The sequence below is a fragment of the Primulina tabacum genome, chromosome 3 (assembly GCF_025594145.1).
Source record: "Primulina tabacum isolate GXHZ01 chromosome 3, ASM2559414v2, whole genome shotgun sequence".
Classification (NCBI taxonomy): domain Eukaryota; kingdom Viridiplantae; phylum Streptophyta; class Magnoliopsida; order Lamiales; family Gesneriaceae; genus Primulina; species Primulina tabacum.
This window is the reverse complement of record NC_134552.1, coordinates 4514966-4532764: the sequence shown is the minus strand read 5'-3', so window position 1 is coordinate 4532764 and position 17799 is coordinate 4514966. Positions and strand designations below refer to the sequence as shown.

Below are 17799 nucleotides of genomic sequence, written 5' to 3'. Positions count from 1 at the left end.
CCCGGAGGAAGTAGAGTTGAGGGAGCGGAGAAAGGAGGAAGGAAGAGGGGTGCGGGGGAAAGAGAGGAAGACAGAACTAGTATTAGAAGACAATTCTCATCCCATGTTCCCCTAGATAGGAGTCGGGACGAGGTGATGGAGGTGAGGGAGCCCGCGGGGAGGTGGGAGAAGTCGCGAAGGGTTGGGTACAGTGCTAGATTGTCTTCACGGGATAGACGAGAAGGATCCTCATTAAGGAGTCGACAAAGGTCTCGCTCGCCCCCTAGGCGTGGTCAAGGCCCTCCATGGATAAATCAGAGGATGGGTGAGCAGAGAGGGGAAGGTGGATGTCAAGATGTCCCTCAGGAGCTCGTGGAACCGAGGAGGGGAATGAATGATGATAACCACCCTACGAGAGGAATGATTCATATGATCTCGGGGGGTGCTACTGATGGAGACTCTGGGCGAGCTCGGAAGGCACATGGGAGAAGGTTGGAGAACTTTGAGATATATAGGGGTGCAGACTTACCACAAGACCCCGTCATCAGCTTTGGACCGGAAGACCTCCGAGGCGTTGTGACTCCACATAACGATGCCTTGGTGGTAACGACCACCATTGCCAATTATGATGTGGCGAGAATATTTATTGATAATGGAAGCTCCGTGAACGTCTTGTTCAAGAGCACGTTAGATCAAATGAAGATCAGAGGATTTGAGTTTGAGCCGGTATCCACCCCGCTGTATGGGTTTGCAGAACACGTCATCTTGCCTTTGGGTCAGATTGTTCTTCCCATGTCCTTGGGGACTGATCCTCGGCGGGTAACAAGGGTGATAGCCTTCACTGTAGTAGATACCCCGTCAGCGTATAGTGAAATTCTAGGACGAACAACCCTGAAGGATTTTAGAGCAGTAGCTTCCAGTTATCATCAGAAGCTTAAGTTTCCTGTGGGAAGAGGAGTTGGAGTCCTGTGCGGGGACCAAAAAGTCGCACGTCGTTGTTATGAAAGAATCGTGAAGGAAGAAGAAAAGAGAGGTCACGAGCATTCGCATGGAAGCTTGAGCTCAGTCTTGCAGTTGTATAGTCATTCGGAGAAGCTTCTAAATGAGTAACTTTGTCCTGTAGAAGTACAAGAGGAGCTGAGAGGAAAGTTGGAGAATGCGCTGGGTAAGGCTCTAAAGAGGCATGGGAACACTTACCATCTTAGAGAATATCTTTACTTCATTTTTGATGTATTTCGTTCCTGAATTTGTCTTACGTTATCAGTTGATATTTAATAAAGCCAAGTTCTTATATTAAGTACGTGGTTGTTCTTGTATTATGAGGATTATATGAATTTTATTTTACCTACTTAGGCTGCGCCTAGTAGAGGAGAAGAGTGGGGGGGGAGAAAAGTTAAATTTTTCCTGCTAAGGCATCGCCTAGCAGAGGAGTAGAGGGTGAGGTGGAGAATATTTATTTTCCTGCTAAGGCATCGCCTAGCAGAGGAGCAGAGTCGGCAATGAGAGGAGCAGAGTGGAAAAGAAGAATTTTTATTTTCCTGCTAAGGTATCTCCTAGCAGAGGAGTTAGAGGGTGGAGGCGTTGAATTTTATTTTCCTGCTAAGCATCGCCTAGCAGAGGAGTTAGAGGGTGGGCGCGTTGAATTTTATTTTCCTGCTATGGCGTCACCTAGCAGAGGAGTTAGGGGTGAGGGTGGAGAATCTTTGTCTTCCTGCTAAGGTGTCGCCTAGCAGAGGAGTTAGGGGGTGAGCGGAGTTGGGGATGAGGAGAAGTTTTATTTTCCTGCTAAGGGATCACCTAGCAGAGGAGTTAGAGGGTGGAGGTGTTGAATTTTATTTTTCTGCTAAGGCCTCGGCTTAGCAGAGGAGTTAGATGGTGGAGGTGTTGAATTTTATTTTCCTGCTAATGCCCGGCTTAGCAGAGAAGTTAGAGGGTGAAGGTGTTGATTTTATTTTCCTGCTAAGGCCCGGCTTAGCAGAGGAGTTATGAGATGATGAGGTGAGAGTTTGATTTTTCCTGCTAAGGCCCGGCTTAGCAGAGGAGTTAGAGGGTGGAGATGTTGATTTTATTTTCCTGCTAAGGCATCGCCTAGCAGAGAAGTTAGATGGTGGAGGTGTTGAATTTTATTTTCCTGCTAAGGCCCGGTTTAGCAAAGGAGTTATGAGATGATGAGGTGAGAGTTTGATTTTTCCTGCTAAGGCCCGGCTTAGCAGAAGGAGTTAGAGGGTGGGGATGTTGATTTTATTTTCCTGCTAAGGCACCGCCTAACAGAGGAGTTAGAGGGTGAGGGGCGTTGAATTTTATTTTTCTGCTAAAGCATCGCCTAGCAGAGGAGTTAGAGGGTGGACGCGTTGAATTTTATTTTCCTGCTAAGGCATCGCCTAGCAGAGGAGTTAGAGGATGGAGGTGTTGATTTTATTTTCCTTCTATGAACTATTTTAGCAGAGGAGTCAAGGGCACGGGGAAGTGGAAACTATTTCCCTTCAAAAGCTTAGTAAAGGACCTTGAAGATGGGGGCGACGAGGGCATATTGTGTTAGAAAAATTTATTTCGTTTGTCGTTAACGAACAATGTTTGCCGCTGCGAAAATTACGGGGATCGACCTGCCCGGTCAGGTCGCGGGGATCGACCTGCCTGGTCAGGTCGTGGGGGTGTGGGGGCAACGCCCCCATAATTTTTTCAGAAATTAGACAATCATTCGCAAGGGGCGTGCTTGGGCGAGGGCATGTTTGGGCGTCGGGGCGAGCTGGCGAGGGCGAGCTCGAACGTTGGCGATGGGCGAGCTGCAGGGGCGAGGCTCGTTTGGGCGAGCTTATGTGCTGGGAGAGGGGCGAGATGGCGCTGCTGGGCGAGCGTGCAGGGCGGGCGCGCGGCATGCTGGGCGAGCGCGCATTCTGCTGGGCGAGGAGCGAGATGGCGCTGCTGGGCGAGATGGTGTGCAGGGCTGCCGAGGGGCGAGGGGCGAGATGGCGCTGCTGTGCGGTGGGCGAGCGCGCGGCGTGCTGCTGGGCGAGCGCGCGGCGTGCTGCTGGGCGAGATCGCGCGTGCTGCTGGGCGAGATGGTGTGCATGGCTGCCGAGGGGCGAGATGGCACGCAGGCGGTGGGCGAGCGTGCAGGGCGAGCTCGCGGCTGCTGGGCGAGCTTGCGGCATGCGGCGGGGCGAGCTCGCGGGGCTCTTGCATGGGACGAGCACTCGACTTGCTAAGCGTCGGAGCAGGCGAGGGCGGGGTTGTGTGGGCGAGAGCGCGGCTGGGCAGGGCGTGCGCGCGGAGAGGCTGGCTGGGCGAGGTGGCTAGGGCGGTTGGCGCGGGCGGTGATTTACGGGGTGATGTGTAAGCAAAGGAGAATTGTTGAATGTAACGCAAAGGAAATTTTGAGGAGACTAGTGAGCAGCAGAGCAAAAATGCACAACTCACATGTTGCATACCGAGGACAATACAATTAATCGAACTTCGAACCTGCGATTCAGTTCGACTTGGGAGGGGGAGACTGGTGATACCCCAGGGATGAGCCCATCAAGATCTGGCCCAAACTCTCGGCCCATATCTAGGGCACACAGGTGAAGGGCCCATGACAAGCCCATGTATTCTCCTATAAATATCAGGTTTGGGTGTTCAGTTGATGAATTCACTATATTGTTTTCAGCAGCGCCCTTAGCTGCTCCCCCATATATCCTCAGTCTCTGACTTGAGCGTCGGAGGGGCTACGCCAGGATACTCTCCTGGCCCCCTCCTAACGGTCTTATTTGTGATTTTAGGCCCAGGGTAATTTTGAAGCCCGTGTCTGGATTAGTGACGCTTGCGTGGATCGGACCCTAAATTTTCCGTGAGTATCAGAACTATTTTTATAAAATAAAACGATTCGATTCAATTATAAAAATATTAGATAATACAATACAAATAAAATCGAATTTCTAAATTAACTACACCCCAACAAGAGTGTTATTGAGTATTTTCGGGTGGGCTCGAGAACAAACCACGTTGTGTGATCCGACCCGTATTAGGGTTCCACAACGGTCTAATTCCAACATGGCCAGTTGCTAATTGAAATCCCCCATTTTCCCGTTCACAATCCATTTTGAATCGCTAACATTGCCCTAAATTCCTCAATTACCCAATTGCTCGTCGCAAATGGCTCCTCATCCCCCAAAACCCCCCAAAAAACCACCCAAAACTCCCAAAAAGCAATGGACAATCGACGATTTTGAAATCGGGAAACCCCTGGGCAAAGGTAAATTCGGCCGAGTCTACCTAGCTCGTGAAATCAAGGTAGGTGATCGCATTCGTAGTTTTATTGAGTAACTGTTTCGAAATTTTTATATTTTGGGATTTACAGTTTGCTCTTTGGGGTTTTAGAGTAAGTATATAGTGGCGTTGAAGGTGATATTTAAGATGCAAATCGAGAAGTACAGATTGTTCCATCAACTGAGAAGAGAAATGGAGATCCAAATAAGCCTCCGCCACCCGAACGTCCTGAGACTCTACGGATGGTTCCATGATGACGAACGGATTTTCTTGATCCTGGAGTATGCTCATGGGGGTGAGCTGTACAAAGAACTGCGGAAATCACACCTCCTTCCCGAGAGACAAGCGGCCACTGTAATCATAATCCCTTCTCATTTTATGTTTGTGCGTGCGCTTCTATATTTTTAATGGAGAAAATTTAGCATTTTGATCCACCAGGAATGTGATATAGAACGGGGAGATTTTCAAATTTGATAGCACAAATAAATGATATGGTTCTTGAAGCCTCTAAAACTTGTTTTGCAATTGAAGTGAGAAGGAGCTGTGGATTTCTAATGTTATGGAGTAATTTATTCAAAATTTTATTTAAAACTGGGAATTTGGAGTCCTTAGAAATCTTGGGAGGATATTACTATACACGGAAACCCTCTCTTAAATACCATTTGTTTTTTTTAAAGGTTTGAATGGCATAATAAAATGTGGTTTATGCATTTATGTGTTGTTATGTATAATTTGTTTTCCATTTACGATGAATCTAGATTTTACCGATGTCTTTTTATCTTGTGATTGATCATTAAGATCTCTCTTAAAACGAACAAAATATGTTATGAATAGCATGGTACATACTAAAGTTGGATACAGCTATTGTTTACCAAGCATTTCTGAACTTGGGTTCTTCAGTAGCTCTTTAATTTCTGGTAATGTGCTATTTACTATCTCCTACATGCGTTTTTAATATTAAAATTGCGTTCTGACACTTGATGATTTATTTGAAAATTAGTACATAGCAAGTCTCACACAAGCTTTGGCGTACTGTCACGAAAAGCATGTGATTCACAGGGATATCAAACCGGAAAATTTGTTGCTCGATCACGAGGTAATGCCCTTTGTCAACTAGTAATCTTTGAGCTTTATTTCCCAGAACAAGTACCACCACTTAGTTGGACTAAATTTGGTGCAAAATAAATGCTAAAATGGGTGCAATGGTAACAATTTAAACTACATAGTTTATTGACCAGAATCAGATTGCATGTCATGAATATCAAAGTTATGAACAGGAAGCTAGTGTGTATCAGTTGTAAGGCAAAATAAAGAAGTGAACTTGTGGGACCATGAAGCAATTTCCGAATTCCCCCCCTTTATCTTCGCCACGAAATGAAAGAAATTTTGGAATCTTCCAATATTTGTTAACTTTTATGCATCACTCATAGGGTCGGCTCAAGATTGCAGACTTTGGTTGGTCTGTACAATCCAGAAGCAAAAGACACACCATGTGTGGAACTCTAGACTATTTAGCACCAGAAATGGTGGAGAACAAGGCCCATGACTATTCAGTGGATAATTGGACATTAGGTGTTCTTTGCTATGAATTTTTATATGGTGTGCCTCCATTCGAGGCTGAAAGTCAGTCCGACACATTTCGAAGGTATGAAATAAGCTCTTTTTTTTATTTACCTAGTAGTTACATGTATCTGCCATTGGATCATAAGATTATAATAATTTTTCTGGACCTTTATAGGATTATGAAAGTTGACCTTAGCTTTCCTTCCACTCCTGAAGTGTCTGCCGAAGCCAAAAATCTCATTAGCCAGGTAAAATACAGCATTGATTTAATGTCACTTTCATGATGAGACAACGGCTAAGTAATCAAGCCAAATTTGAATTCAAAGCACAATTTTTTTTAAAAATAAACACGTTTTGTGTTGTTAAAAAATTGGTAGATTTGATTATGTAAGCAATGATGTATATATTTTTTCTTCTTCTCCAAACCTCGCCTGTAAATATTCATCCATTATTCATTTTCAAATCACATTAAAACACAAAATCATCTTCTACAATCATAAGTGTAGAAGTGAAATAGAGGATTTATTGTGAGATTTTCTTGAGGATTGTTTATCATTGGAAAGAAGGAATATGATTAGTGGAGAGAAAATGAGCTTTAAAATAAGAGTGTTCTGAGTGAAATATTTTGTATTATCAATTATCTCGTGTTCTTTGTTATAAATAAAAAAGTAATTCCCTTGAGAGTTCTAGAGTGGATGTAACCTAATATCGGAGTGAACAACTATAAATACTGATGTCTATCTTATTCAATTGTTGATCCGTTGTGATGTTACCTCAAATTTATGTTTATTTCTATGATATCCCAAAAACTAGTACCAGAGTGAGGTTCTCAAATATTATAGGAAGTTAACGTTTGTTTTGTGGTTGCAACATAGTCTAAAGTTTCACATCATAAAAAGCTTTCTAAACAGTATTAGAGAAGTAATCGTTCTTTTCTGTTCAGACTTTGATGATGTAGCAGTCACAAAAGATGAAGATATTAAGGCTCTAATTATCAACTTTGGAAAAGTAAGATGAAAGATCTACAATTCGTCACAAATATGCATCTACCGATGTTCAACGAGTCTAAACCAGATGATAAATCAGATGTCGAATGAAACTTTGAGCACAAGCAAGTTTGTGCGTACATTCGACAATTTGTTGATGACAACCTGTATAATAATCACATTTGTAACAAGACATACTTGGTTGAACGTCAAAACATGTATAAAACTAAAATGTATTCGAACAGATAATAGAGGAGAATACATTGGATTCTTTGAAGAGATATGTAAAAAGGACGTAATTAGACACCAAATGACTCCACCAAAAACACAACTCAATGGATTAGCTGAGATGATGAATATAACTTTAGCAGAAAGCATGGTTCTAAAATTCGCTAGACGCTAGTCGGGCGGCAGACTAGCGCCTAGAGCCTAGAACCTTTTCGGTGCGGTCAAGCGAGCGCCTAGGCGGCCGCCCCACATGCAAAGTTGTTTAAAGAATTTTGAGGTGAGGTCGTGGTTGCTGCCATATATATATTGAATCGCTCATCTTGTGTTCCTCTCCATTATGATGTCCCCGAGCAAGTATGACAAGATAACGAAGTTTCCTATAATCATTTGCGGATATTTGAGTGTGTTACTTATGTTATATACCAAATGATGAAAGACAGAAGTTGGACGCCAAAACAAGGAAGTGCATATTTATTGGCTATGATGAGGATCAACTCGGTTATAAGTTTTACAATAAAATATCAAAAAGCCTATAAGAAATCGTGAGCCGTATTTCAGGAGAATGAATTCTTGGAGACTGCAGGAAAGGAGAATTTTGGATCTGGACAAGATCTAAATGATTGACCCTCAACAATATATCATGCTAACTTGATGGGGATAACCGGAGAGCTTCCAAGAAGCTACTACCGTGAACACATGAATAAAAAATACACCAGTACACCAGTACACCAGTACACCAAGTTCGCATTTGTGGTCAGGGCACCGCCGCCGCCGCCGCCGCCCCCAAAAAATACAATACAAAAAAGACTAAGTACCATACCAAAATTTTAGGTACCATCTAAAAATATTATTGTTAAGATCAAATGTTCGGTCTGGAAATGAATAAGTGGATGAAGGTCATGCAAGATGAAATGCAATCCTTGCATGAGAATGTGCTAGGGTTAGCAGCTGAGTTGAACTGGAGGTGGAACAAATGGATGTCAAGACTGCATTCATTCATGGAGATTTGGAGGAAAAAATCTACATGGATCAACTAGAGAGTTTTGCAGAGCAAGGGGGAAAAGTGGACCTCGTGTGATACTAAAAAAGAGTCTGTACGGTCTCAAGCAAGCACCGAGACAATATTACAATTAGTTTGAATCTATAATAACTCAACAAAGATTCAAGAAAATCGCTATAGACTATTGTGTGTTTGTTGAAAACCTCTGATGATGATTTGATGATGCTTCTGCTCTACGTAGATGACATGTTTATAGTTAGCAAAGATGCTTCTGAAATCAAAGGCCTAAAGAAGCAAGACATTTTCTATTCAGGAGTTTGGGTCAGCAAAAAGAACTATTGGCATGGAAATCCATCGAGATAGGTATGCCAAAAATACCCGCTTGTCGCAGAAGAAATGTATGGAGTTACAAAAGTTCGTAACATTGTCAACCACTGAAGCGGAGTTCATTGCAGCAATTGAGGCATGCGAGAAGTTGGAATACTGTAGAGAGCAACTCTGATCGAATTCACAAAATGTGTTTGATAGGAGAATTGCTAAGTAATCAAGCAAATTTAAATTCAAAACACATCATTTTTTAAAAATAAACATGTGTTGTGTTATTAAAAAATTGGTAGGTTTGATTATGTAAGCAATGATGTATAATTTTTTGTTTTTTCTCCAAACCTCATATATAAATACCTATCAATTCTCCATTCTCAAATCACACCAAAACACAAAATCTTCTCATCTACAGTGATAACTGTAGAAGTAAAATAAAAGATTTAGTGTGAGGTTTTCTTAAAGAATGCTTATCCTTGGAGGGAATATGATTGGTGAAAAAAAAGTTAGTGTTCAAATCATACTGTGCTGAGAGAAATATTTTATATTATCAATTCTCCTATCTTCTTTGTTATCAATAAAAAGAAGTAATCTATTTCAGAGTTCTAGAGCAGACGCAGCCCGTATTGGGGTGAACCACCCACTACAAATATCGATGTTCGTCTTATTCAATTGTTGATTATACTTGTAATGTTTTGATGCGATATTACCTCAAAGTTATATTTATTTCCTTTATATTCCTACAATGACAATGTAAATATTTTCTCCATCCTGATTGCTGCTTTGACTGGGCTCAAAAACTTGTGCAGCTTCTTGTAAAGGACTCATCAAAACGGCTCTCTCTTCAAAAGATCATGGAACACCCTTGGATAGTTAAGACTGCTGACCCCATGGGCATCTGCCCAAACTAACGAAGAACATCCTTTTCTATCTTTAAAGTCCTGACTTTAGGAATCTAACTCGTAGAATCCTATCTTGAAAGGTAAGAACTTCGCAAGAAAATGCGACATTTCTTTCATAATAACTTTGCAGCATCGTGCTTGTGTAATAGATGCGAAGATGGTTTGTGGAGGTACATTAAATGTCTTTTCGTATGATCAATTTGTAGCCACACTGCATGCTATTGTAGATTAATTTTGACAGTACTGTGTAATATATCGTATCATATAAAATCATACAGTATTGATTATTTTATTTGAATATGTAATCTCAAATGTAAGCTTCGTATTTTTAGACCTTCTATGTTCCATTGAATATCTACTCCAGAAATTAAGCTAAAGAGATAAGTGTGCTTACCGATTTGTTTAATCAAATATGCAGAAGTGCATGCAATTGGGAGCTTAAGAGTTTTTTTTTTTTTTGCATTTTTAATATATTTTCAACTCTCAAACCAAAAAATAGAAAAAAAAAACATATAAATATAATAAAATTTTAAGTCTAAGTACGTTAAAAAATATTGTGTTCTACAAAAACTACAATAGTCTAAAAATCACAATCATTGATAGTTTCCTACAATTATACTCTATATTATAAACTTATAAAGCATGAACATTGTCTAATTTTTGTTTAACTTTGATTCATATTCTCTTTTTCATCTAACTCAGCTTCCTCATTATATGATACGAACTTATTTTTCATCCTTGTTACTTGGTCCTTTTTTTTTCTTGGTGGGTACATGGCAAATTCCAATAGTTTATAAATTATTATAGACCTTTTTTATGGCAATAAATTATTGACAAAAACTTGTGTGAAATGGTCTCACGGGTCGTATTTTGTGAGACATATATCTTATTTGGGTTGTCTATGAAAAAATATTATTTTTTATACTAAGAGTATTACTTTTTATTGTGAATAACGGTAGGGTTGACCCGTCTCACAGATAAAGATTCGTGAGACCATTTATTAAGAGACATATTCTAAATTATTATATTAATACCAAAGTAAAATGTAACAAAACAAGAGTAATTATATTGTGAGAAGATGTTATAGATCTTTATTCACGAGATTTGTAAAGCGAGTTAACTATGCTCATATTTATAGTAAAAATTAATATTTTTTAATGAATGATCCAAATAGAATATGTATCTCACAAAATTGACCTTACAAAACAATTGAAATTAGTACCCACCTTTTTAAAGACATCCAATTTCTTTTGCATCCTAATGAACTAAAAAAAATAAAAAAGAAAGTGTCACGAGTATAGAATATAAATGGTATATGAACATGAAAAAAAGAGAGAATATTTTAACAAACCTGAATTACAACATCAATCATTATTCTAATGTTTTCTTGTTCTTTTTTTGTCCAAATGTTTATGTTTTTTAGCTCAACTTTTGAAATCAATGTTTATCATGTCGAAGAACTTTCAGTCTTTCACAGCATTTTAAAAAGTTTCATTACAATTTCTTTCTTTAATCTAAATCTTTTTACTAAAACACTTTATTACAAGGGCCTTTGTTTATTTATTTGAATAAACAAGTTTTCTCCCTTCAGAACCGTACTTGTATTCGATGAGACTTGATGCAAAAATTACAAAAGAGTTCTCTTATTGCGATAAATAACTTTAAAATTTTTAACAAATAACAAATATAATAAACAATATATAAATACATCAGAAAAAATATATTACATCAATAACAAGTCAACAAATATTGAAATAATGTTTCTAACTATCTTAGGGACGAAAATATTTATCAAATATGTATAATCCAGTTATCTTCTTTATCAATCGACAACATAACTAATTTATTTAATATATCTTGTGACATTGTTGATCGAAAATAGTCTTTATTAACTTTAAATTCGATAATTTATTAAATCCCAAAATCAAAATAAAAAATTAAAAAAAAAAAAACTAGCACAACTACTTAAAAATATATTTATTTTAATTTTTACATAAACATTACTATAATATTTATTTCGTAAATATTTTATTTATATTTTCCTAATTTTTTTTATTGAAATAGGAAGAGATGTTTGTTTTTAATCCCTTCATTGTGGAGTATAATAAATATAATATAAACTCCTCACAATTCCACGACAATGGCCGCCACTGGCTCGTCGGCCGTCTCCTCCTCTTCCGCCGCCGTCGTATATAAACCAACTAAAACGCGTGCTGGAAATCATCACAGGCAAGACGAGCAGAAACGCCACCGTTCGGTCTTCGATGTTTCGCAGGATTTCTTCGATTCCTGCCTCCTACTCAAGGGTCCTTCCTCTTCTTTACCGGATTCCGATTCCTCCCATCTCTCCTTCCTATCTTTGGAAGACGTAGAATTGGAACTAGAATCGAGAGAGAAACTTATTGACAATGATCTTGCTGGTGTTCCTTACAGTAATAACGTGGATAGCAGTAGTAATTTGAAATCTATGCAGAGATGGTCTTGCAATACGTGTAAGGCGGAGTTCGAGTCTCTCCAAGACCAAAGATTTCACTTTAAATCCGACCTACATCGTTTCAATGTATGTCATTGATTTTACTATTGGTGTTTTTTTTTAATTTTAGTTTTTGCGGTATACCAAGGGTGAGGCTTGTATAACTACGTGTTCGGAAGTATTCTTTTAAGAACAATGATAATAATGGAAGCATAGGCCTGTGTGTTGTTGAAGTACCTTAATCACCTCATGTAATTCTTAATTTGATGAAATGAAAATGATTTGCATCATGTTTGAGAATTTAATGATTGTCACCTTATACGATACCTTAGTTTGATGGTAAGAAAATAATTTACAGATGTATGAGGTCTCACGTTACTAGGTATTGGTATCAGTGTGCAAACGAAGGTGAAAGCGTCCGTTATAATTGGATGGATTCAATTGTGATTTGGAAATTAGTTAAAGGAAAATTCCATTTGGTCTTTATTTTTTTTCTTGTGCTCTTATTGCGAAAAAGGCATGTAGTTGATTCATTTAACGCTTTTATGTTTGCCTCTGGTCTGGGCCTGGGAATTTTTTTATACAAAATGGAATTGACCTTGTGATTGCACACGGGTGGACTGGATAAATTTTTATGATCAGCTGGAATTGCCCGCATGATGATTTATTTGTTTTGCCCTGTTCAAGTGCCTGTGAATGTAAATGTACTTATTTAACCTCATTGGTGCCCAGTATTCCATTCTAGTTTCACCCCTTGATTTACTTTTTTGGCTATCTGATCTCAGATAAAGCTAAGTATTTCTGGAAAAAGTAGCATCAGCGAGGAAGATTTTGATGAAACGACATCTGATTCTCTATGCAAAGACTATGACATATCAAGTATCTCAGGATCAGAAGATGAAGAAGAGAGAGAGAATGGTGTTATCGTTGATAGACAGAGTGGAAACAGTGGAGTTTTGAAGAGTAAGATATTTATGCAGTTACAAACAGGGGAGAGAGTTTCGGTTTGGAGATGTCTACTTTTCGTTGAGTCTGAAAATATTTCATTTGAAAATGACCAAAAGCTTGATATGGATGGTGGTGGGGGAGTGCTGCATTTGTCTCATAAGCAAGTGATTGAAAAGCTGAAATACATAGTTCATGAACCTAGAGATAACACCTGTTTGCAGATTGTTTTACTTGCGAGGGGCGGACATTTTGCTGGCTGCGTCTTCGATGGAAACTCTCTTGTGGCTCATAAAACATTCCACAGGTTAGTGCCATCCCACAACTATTCACTTTATAACTGTTTAGCAAATTTAGTACATTATTTCTGAAAATAATTCTTTGTTTTTCATGATAAAGTTCATTTCCAATCTTGTGTAAACTTTGGTGAACTAAGAGAAGTTGATTAAGTGAAAATAGTTTCTTCTGGTTTGTTGGTTAACACGTTCATATTTTTGGAGCTGTTTTTTGTTAATTTGTTGAAAATAATGTATAAGATATTATTTGACCTGAACGTTTTGGGCCTATAGACATTAGCCCACTTTTGCATATTGTAAGTTGCTTCACATCCTGGAAAGTTAATATTTCTTTATGGTCATGAATGTTATATTTTTCTAAATTTGTGCTTTTGTGCATGAACCTGCAGATATGTTGTCAGGGCCAAGGCCGGTAAAAAGCAGTCATCAAAAGATGCAGGTGGGCGCGGTATTCATTCTGCTGGAGCTTCACTTCGTCGATATAATGAATTTGCTCTTAAGAAGGTATGAGGTGTTGATCGTTGGCTAGAGTTGAGAAATTTTACTACTTTAATGCTATTTTACGGCATCTACATCCTCACAGTCCAAAGTAGAGAACTTTATAAATTCCTTGACTTTAGTGTGATTAATTTCTATTTGCTGTTCATCTTCTACATCCTTCTACATAGCTTTTTGGATGATGTTCTTTAGCTGCCAAGTTTAGTTTTGCATCTGTCTGGTGGAAACACTTACAACCTGCATTCTTGTCCATTTGACTTTGTGATAAAATTTCTTTTTCCCACATCATTCTATAAAGTCTTTTATCTAGCCGTTTGTTTAAAATGTTGTTAGTACGCTTATTTAAACTCAACTCAATTCCTCAAGAAAAGGGTCTTATTGAGTCATATTCAACCTCGTAACACTTCCTCCTGGACGTAAATATGTATATATCAAGCTGTGAACCTTTCCAATACTTATATCGTTGGGATATTGTTGTAATTCCTTTTTTGCCATAACCAGGATGTTCAAGAGTTGCTTACTTCATGGAAGCCTTATTTTGCTGTTGCATCCTGTATTTTTATTCACGCTCCTTCAAATAATCGTCAACTTCTTTTCGATGGAGAAAAGCCTTATTTTGTATGTCTACATCATGCCATTAGGAATATTCCATTGTCTGTTAGGAGGCCTACCTTTAAGGAAGCTAGGCGAGTATATGGCTTACTGACACATATTGCTTATGAGATTAGTGAGGAAACAGCCCCCTCCAGTACACAAGAGGACCCATTTTCTGGTGTAAGCATTGGAAATGACAGCTGTGTTGAGTCCAGCATCACAGAGTCAAAAGAAAATTTGGAGGGTACTTATATCTCTGAGACCTTGGCTGTTTTGAAGGAAATAGATGGTTTATCTGTATCTCTGGAAATAAAAAATGAGGATGCTAATATAGATGGTCTGTCTATGTCTCTGGAAACCAAAAATGAGAATACTGATATCAGCACAGCTACGCCTTTACATGAAGCAGCAAAGTCGGGAAATTCTCAGAAAGTTTTAGAACTTTTAGAAAATGGTCTGGATCCTTGCATCAGAGATGAGAGGGGTCAAACACCATATATGCTTGCCAGTGAGAAAGAGGCGAGGAATACTTTTAGACGGTTCATGGCATTAAACCTTGAGAAGTGGGATTGGCAGGCTGCTCAAGTGCCTAGTGCGTTGACAAAAGAGATGGAAGAAGCTCAAGCTGCTAAGCAGGTAAAATGGCATTGCTTCACAAAATCTTTTCAACTTTTCCATTAAGCTGTATTGACTTAATTTTATGATCCCTTAAGTTTTATTCGATAGTTGCTTGCGGATAACTGATGTTATATTTTATGAACCTTGTCTACAATTTGTGTATCACTCTAACTTAAGAGTGCTACCGGATCGAATCAAGCGGAATACATACATTTTTTTTCAGTCTTAAGTCGAACCTTGTACTAAACGAGTGAAGCTTAAGCATGGTTTGATTTTTGAAAAAACTATAGTGTCGTGTTCATGTTCAGATAGAGCCAATATCCAAGCTCAAGATTAACTCTTTATAGAACATATTAATTTCATTGAAACTCTGTCAGCATTGAAAAAATGAGCAGGTTTTTGTTGCTCTAGTCCAGCCATATGTGTAAGGGTGAAGCAACAAGACAAGGGGAGTACAGAAATCTTCCAAGGATTAACGGGAAATTTCTTTCATTTCTCAATTTTGAAAGGGGAGGACAAAGCCCTAAATGTGGCAATGAAAGAGAGAGGAAATAAAACAGATTTTTCTATTGAAGATACAAAATTAAAAATATAAATATTTTAGAAATTATTATTACGTTAAAAAACATACAAATGGTTCTTGTCTTTTCTAACGAAAGAAATTAAACTCGAAATATTTCTTGTGTTTGGACCAAGTGTTACTAAAGTCTACTCGATTAATTAACACCTAGATTCTCAACACGTGGATTCAGCTGCCTGCTGAAGTCTTTACTCGTTTTGACTGGTTTGCTCGACATGTTTCCCTTAACCTTTGTCCATAGATGGCTTTCATCATTGAAAACTCGGCTCCCACTCACTGTGAGAGTGAAATTCCCATCAGAATTGGCCCTAAAACATATATGGCATCAATAATTTAAATTTGATGATAACCCACTTAGAATATCAATCATCGCCATCCAGATGCCATCATATTTTACCTATTTTCATAGTTGCTTGTTAAGGTTATATTTTGACATTTTGATCAGGCTGAGAAAGACGCTAAGAAAAAAGCCAAAGCGAAAGAGTTGAAAAAGCTACGGAAAGCAAGAGAGAAGAAAGCTCAGGTTTATTTCATTTCTGTTGTAGTATATTGTTACTTTTTCAAAAATTCACGAGTTATACAATAATTTTGGTAATAAAACAACAACTAAAATCAATAGTTGTATATGTACATCCCCCTTGAGTTACATTAAGATAAAAGTCTTTTGGCATTTGTCGCATTGTTAGTGCCACTTTCATGTGGTGGATTGGTCCTTAGCCCAAGGTAGTGGAGGTGGGATTTTGTCATTCAAAATTGTTCATGTTTTAAAATTCAAATGCTTAAGGTTGTTACGTCTAGTTTGTTTGAATCCATATTTTGCTGCTGTTGTGTTATTTTTGCTGTGGGGACGAATTTTCTGTTCTTGCTAGACTGGTGGCAATGTTAATCAGTGACTAGTGTTGAACATGACGCTGGCGATGCATCCTGTTTACTGGGAGCGAAATAGTGCAATACTGATACTGTGTAGTTTTCTTAATTTGATTGAGTTGGTTGAAACAGTTATAAATCTTATTCTTTTTTATAAGATCCGTGTGGATTTTCTTGCTATAAAATGTCAGAAGTTAATCTGTTGTTTATTCTTCTCAAATAATCGCTGAGAATCAAAGGATTTTGCTTCAATTTGTAATTAACTGTCCCATGACAATAATGAACAGGCTGAAGCTGCTCAATCCCAGAACGCCCCAGTTACATCGAAGACTTTCATTGGTCAATCCAGTGGTTCTGTGACAGTGTCCAAAGAGGTTCTGCTCTTTGTCTATGTCCTCTAATCACGCTAGCACAAATTTCACTTTGGATTATCCTACAAATGCCGGTTCCTGTTCTCATCTTAGTTTGCGTCTTCGCAGGAAGAACACAAAAGAATTCAAGATGCTGAAAGAGAAAAGAGAGCTGCTGCTGCCGAGAGAAGAATAGCAGCAGTGACAGCAGCAGAAGCACCGAAAACTCTCGGCACAGGGCCAACGGCTGCTCCAACTCGAACTGAAATGTTATGCTCATGCTGCAACGTTTCACTGGCTGGCATAGTACCCTTCCATCGATATCATTTTAAGTACTGCAGCACATCATGCATGCATGTACACAGAGAGGTTCTCGAAGACGGGTGACTTTAATTGACTGCATTAATTTTGAGTTTTTTTTTTTTTTTTTTAAACTATCTATTGATTTTGATTTATGTTTGAAGTTGATTCCCCGTAATCTTCTTCTCCCTGCCTATTTTTTTTTTTATGATTTGGTTATTCCATATAATAATTATAACCAAAAACTATCATTTCTATGCAATTCCAGAATGGGAAAAGTGTGGACTATTAATTAAAGACTGATAATTATATGACTCTTTTTTTGGTATTATACATTTCTTTTTTAAATATCATATTAACTTTTAAAACTCGAGATGAAGGAATAACTCGAAGTTGTTTTAAGTTATTATAAATTATAACACTGATCAGTTTTTTATTTTTATTTTTTATTTTTTGAGTTAAATCAAGTTGAAATCCCAATTCATTCCCCCATCAAATCACTCAAATTCAACTTTTGAATAGTAATAATTTATTTTTGAATTTTGAGAAGAGTTTTAGGCGGCAGTGATTTATTTTATATAAATGGAAAGGCCTGTTTCTCTATTTTATAAATTTTTAAAAATAGTAGTTTTCTTGTGAGACAGTCTCATGAATTTTTATTTGTGAGACGAGTCAATTCTATCGATATTCATAATAAAAGTAATACTCTTAGCATAAAAAGTAATAATTTTTCATGGATGACCCAAATAAGTGACCTGTCTCACAAAATACGATCCGTGAGACAGTCTCATACAAGTTTTTGTTTTTTAAAAATTACTCAAAAATATATTATAAATATTTCCAAGTCAAAAAACTTTCGTTAAAAACCCCCTTCTACAATTTTAATGCCTAAAAATCCGTGTCTATTTCCTGCTCTACCCATTCTTCTCATCGCTCCAGGCTTGGTAAGTTGCATCCTAGCATTGCATATTGTAATATTTGAACCAATGACTATAAATAAGATCAAATAATTATTTTTTAAATTTTTTTTATCGATGGTGTTAAACCTCCCATA

At 38.1% G+C, this 17799-nt stretch overlaps 2 protein-coding genes across 3 annotated transcripts; both read left to right on the top strand.

Moving 5' to 3' along the window:
* Window positions 1-3962: 3962 nt before the first annotated feature.
* LOC142539460 (serine/threonine-protein kinase Aurora-3-like) lies at window positions 3963-9496 on the top strand. Of its 2 annotated transcripts, XR_012818921.1 has the most exons (7): window positions 3963-4248; window positions 4336-4578; window positions 5225-5320; window positions 5655-5869; window positions 5963-6035; window positions 6749-6906; window positions 9132-9238. XR_012818921.1 is itself a non-coding variant. In XM_075644944.1 (6 exons), exons 1-6 carry the CDS (start codon window positions 4111-4113, stop codon window positions 9231-9233), a joined length of 867 nt encoding a protein of 288 aa, XP_075501059.1. In that variant the 5' UTR covers window positions 3965-4110; the 3' UTR covers window positions 9234-9496. The 2 variants fall into 2 exon arrangements, 1 of the variants encoding a protein (XP_075501059.1); XM_075644944.1 differs by lacking the exon at window positions 6749-6906 and having other exon boundaries at window positions 3965-4248; window positions 9132-9496.
* A 1830-nt stretch (window positions 9497-11326) lies between these two features.
* On the top strand, window positions 11327-16908 carry LOC142539459 (uncharacterized). Its single transcript, XM_075644943.1, has 7 exons — window positions 11327-11784; window positions 12483-12949; window positions 13328-13442; window positions 13938-14666; window positions 15674-15751; window positions 16383-16469; window positions 16575-16908. Exons 1-7 carry the CDS (start codon window positions 11365-11367, stop codon window positions 16830-16832), a joined length of 2154 nt encoding a protein of 717 aa, XP_075501058.1. The 5' UTR covers window positions 11327-11364; the 3' UTR covers window positions 16833-16908.
* The last annotated feature ends 891 nt before the right edge of the window (window positions 16909-17799 follow it).

Bases quoted from the DNA above. Each gene is read 5' to 3' on its own strand.
- LOC142539459 (XM_075644943.1), top strand. From the start codon at position 11,365: ATGGCCGCCACTGGCTCGTCGGCCGTCTCCTCCTCTTCCGCCGCCGTC. The intron at 15,752-16,382 runs GTTTATTTCATT...AATAATGAACAG, and splicing joins CAAGAGAGAAGAAAGCTCAG to GCTGAAGCTGCTCAATCCCA. The intron at 16,470-16,574 runs GTTCTGCTCTTT...GCGTCTTCGCAG, and splicing joins CTGTGACAGTGTCCAAAGAG to GAAGAACACAAAAGAATTCA.
- LOC142539460 (XM_075644944.1), top strand. From the start codon at position 4,111: ATGGCTCCTCATCCCCCAAAACCCCCCAAAAAACCACCCAAAACTCCC. The intron at 5,870-5,962 runs GTATGAAATAAG...GGACCTTTATAG, and splicing joins CAGTCCGACACATTTCGAAG to GATTATGAAAGTTGACCTTA. The intron at 6,036-9,131 runs GTAAAATACAGC...AAACTTGTGCAG, and splicing joins CCAAAAATCTCATTAGCCAG to CTTCTTGTAAAGGACTCATC.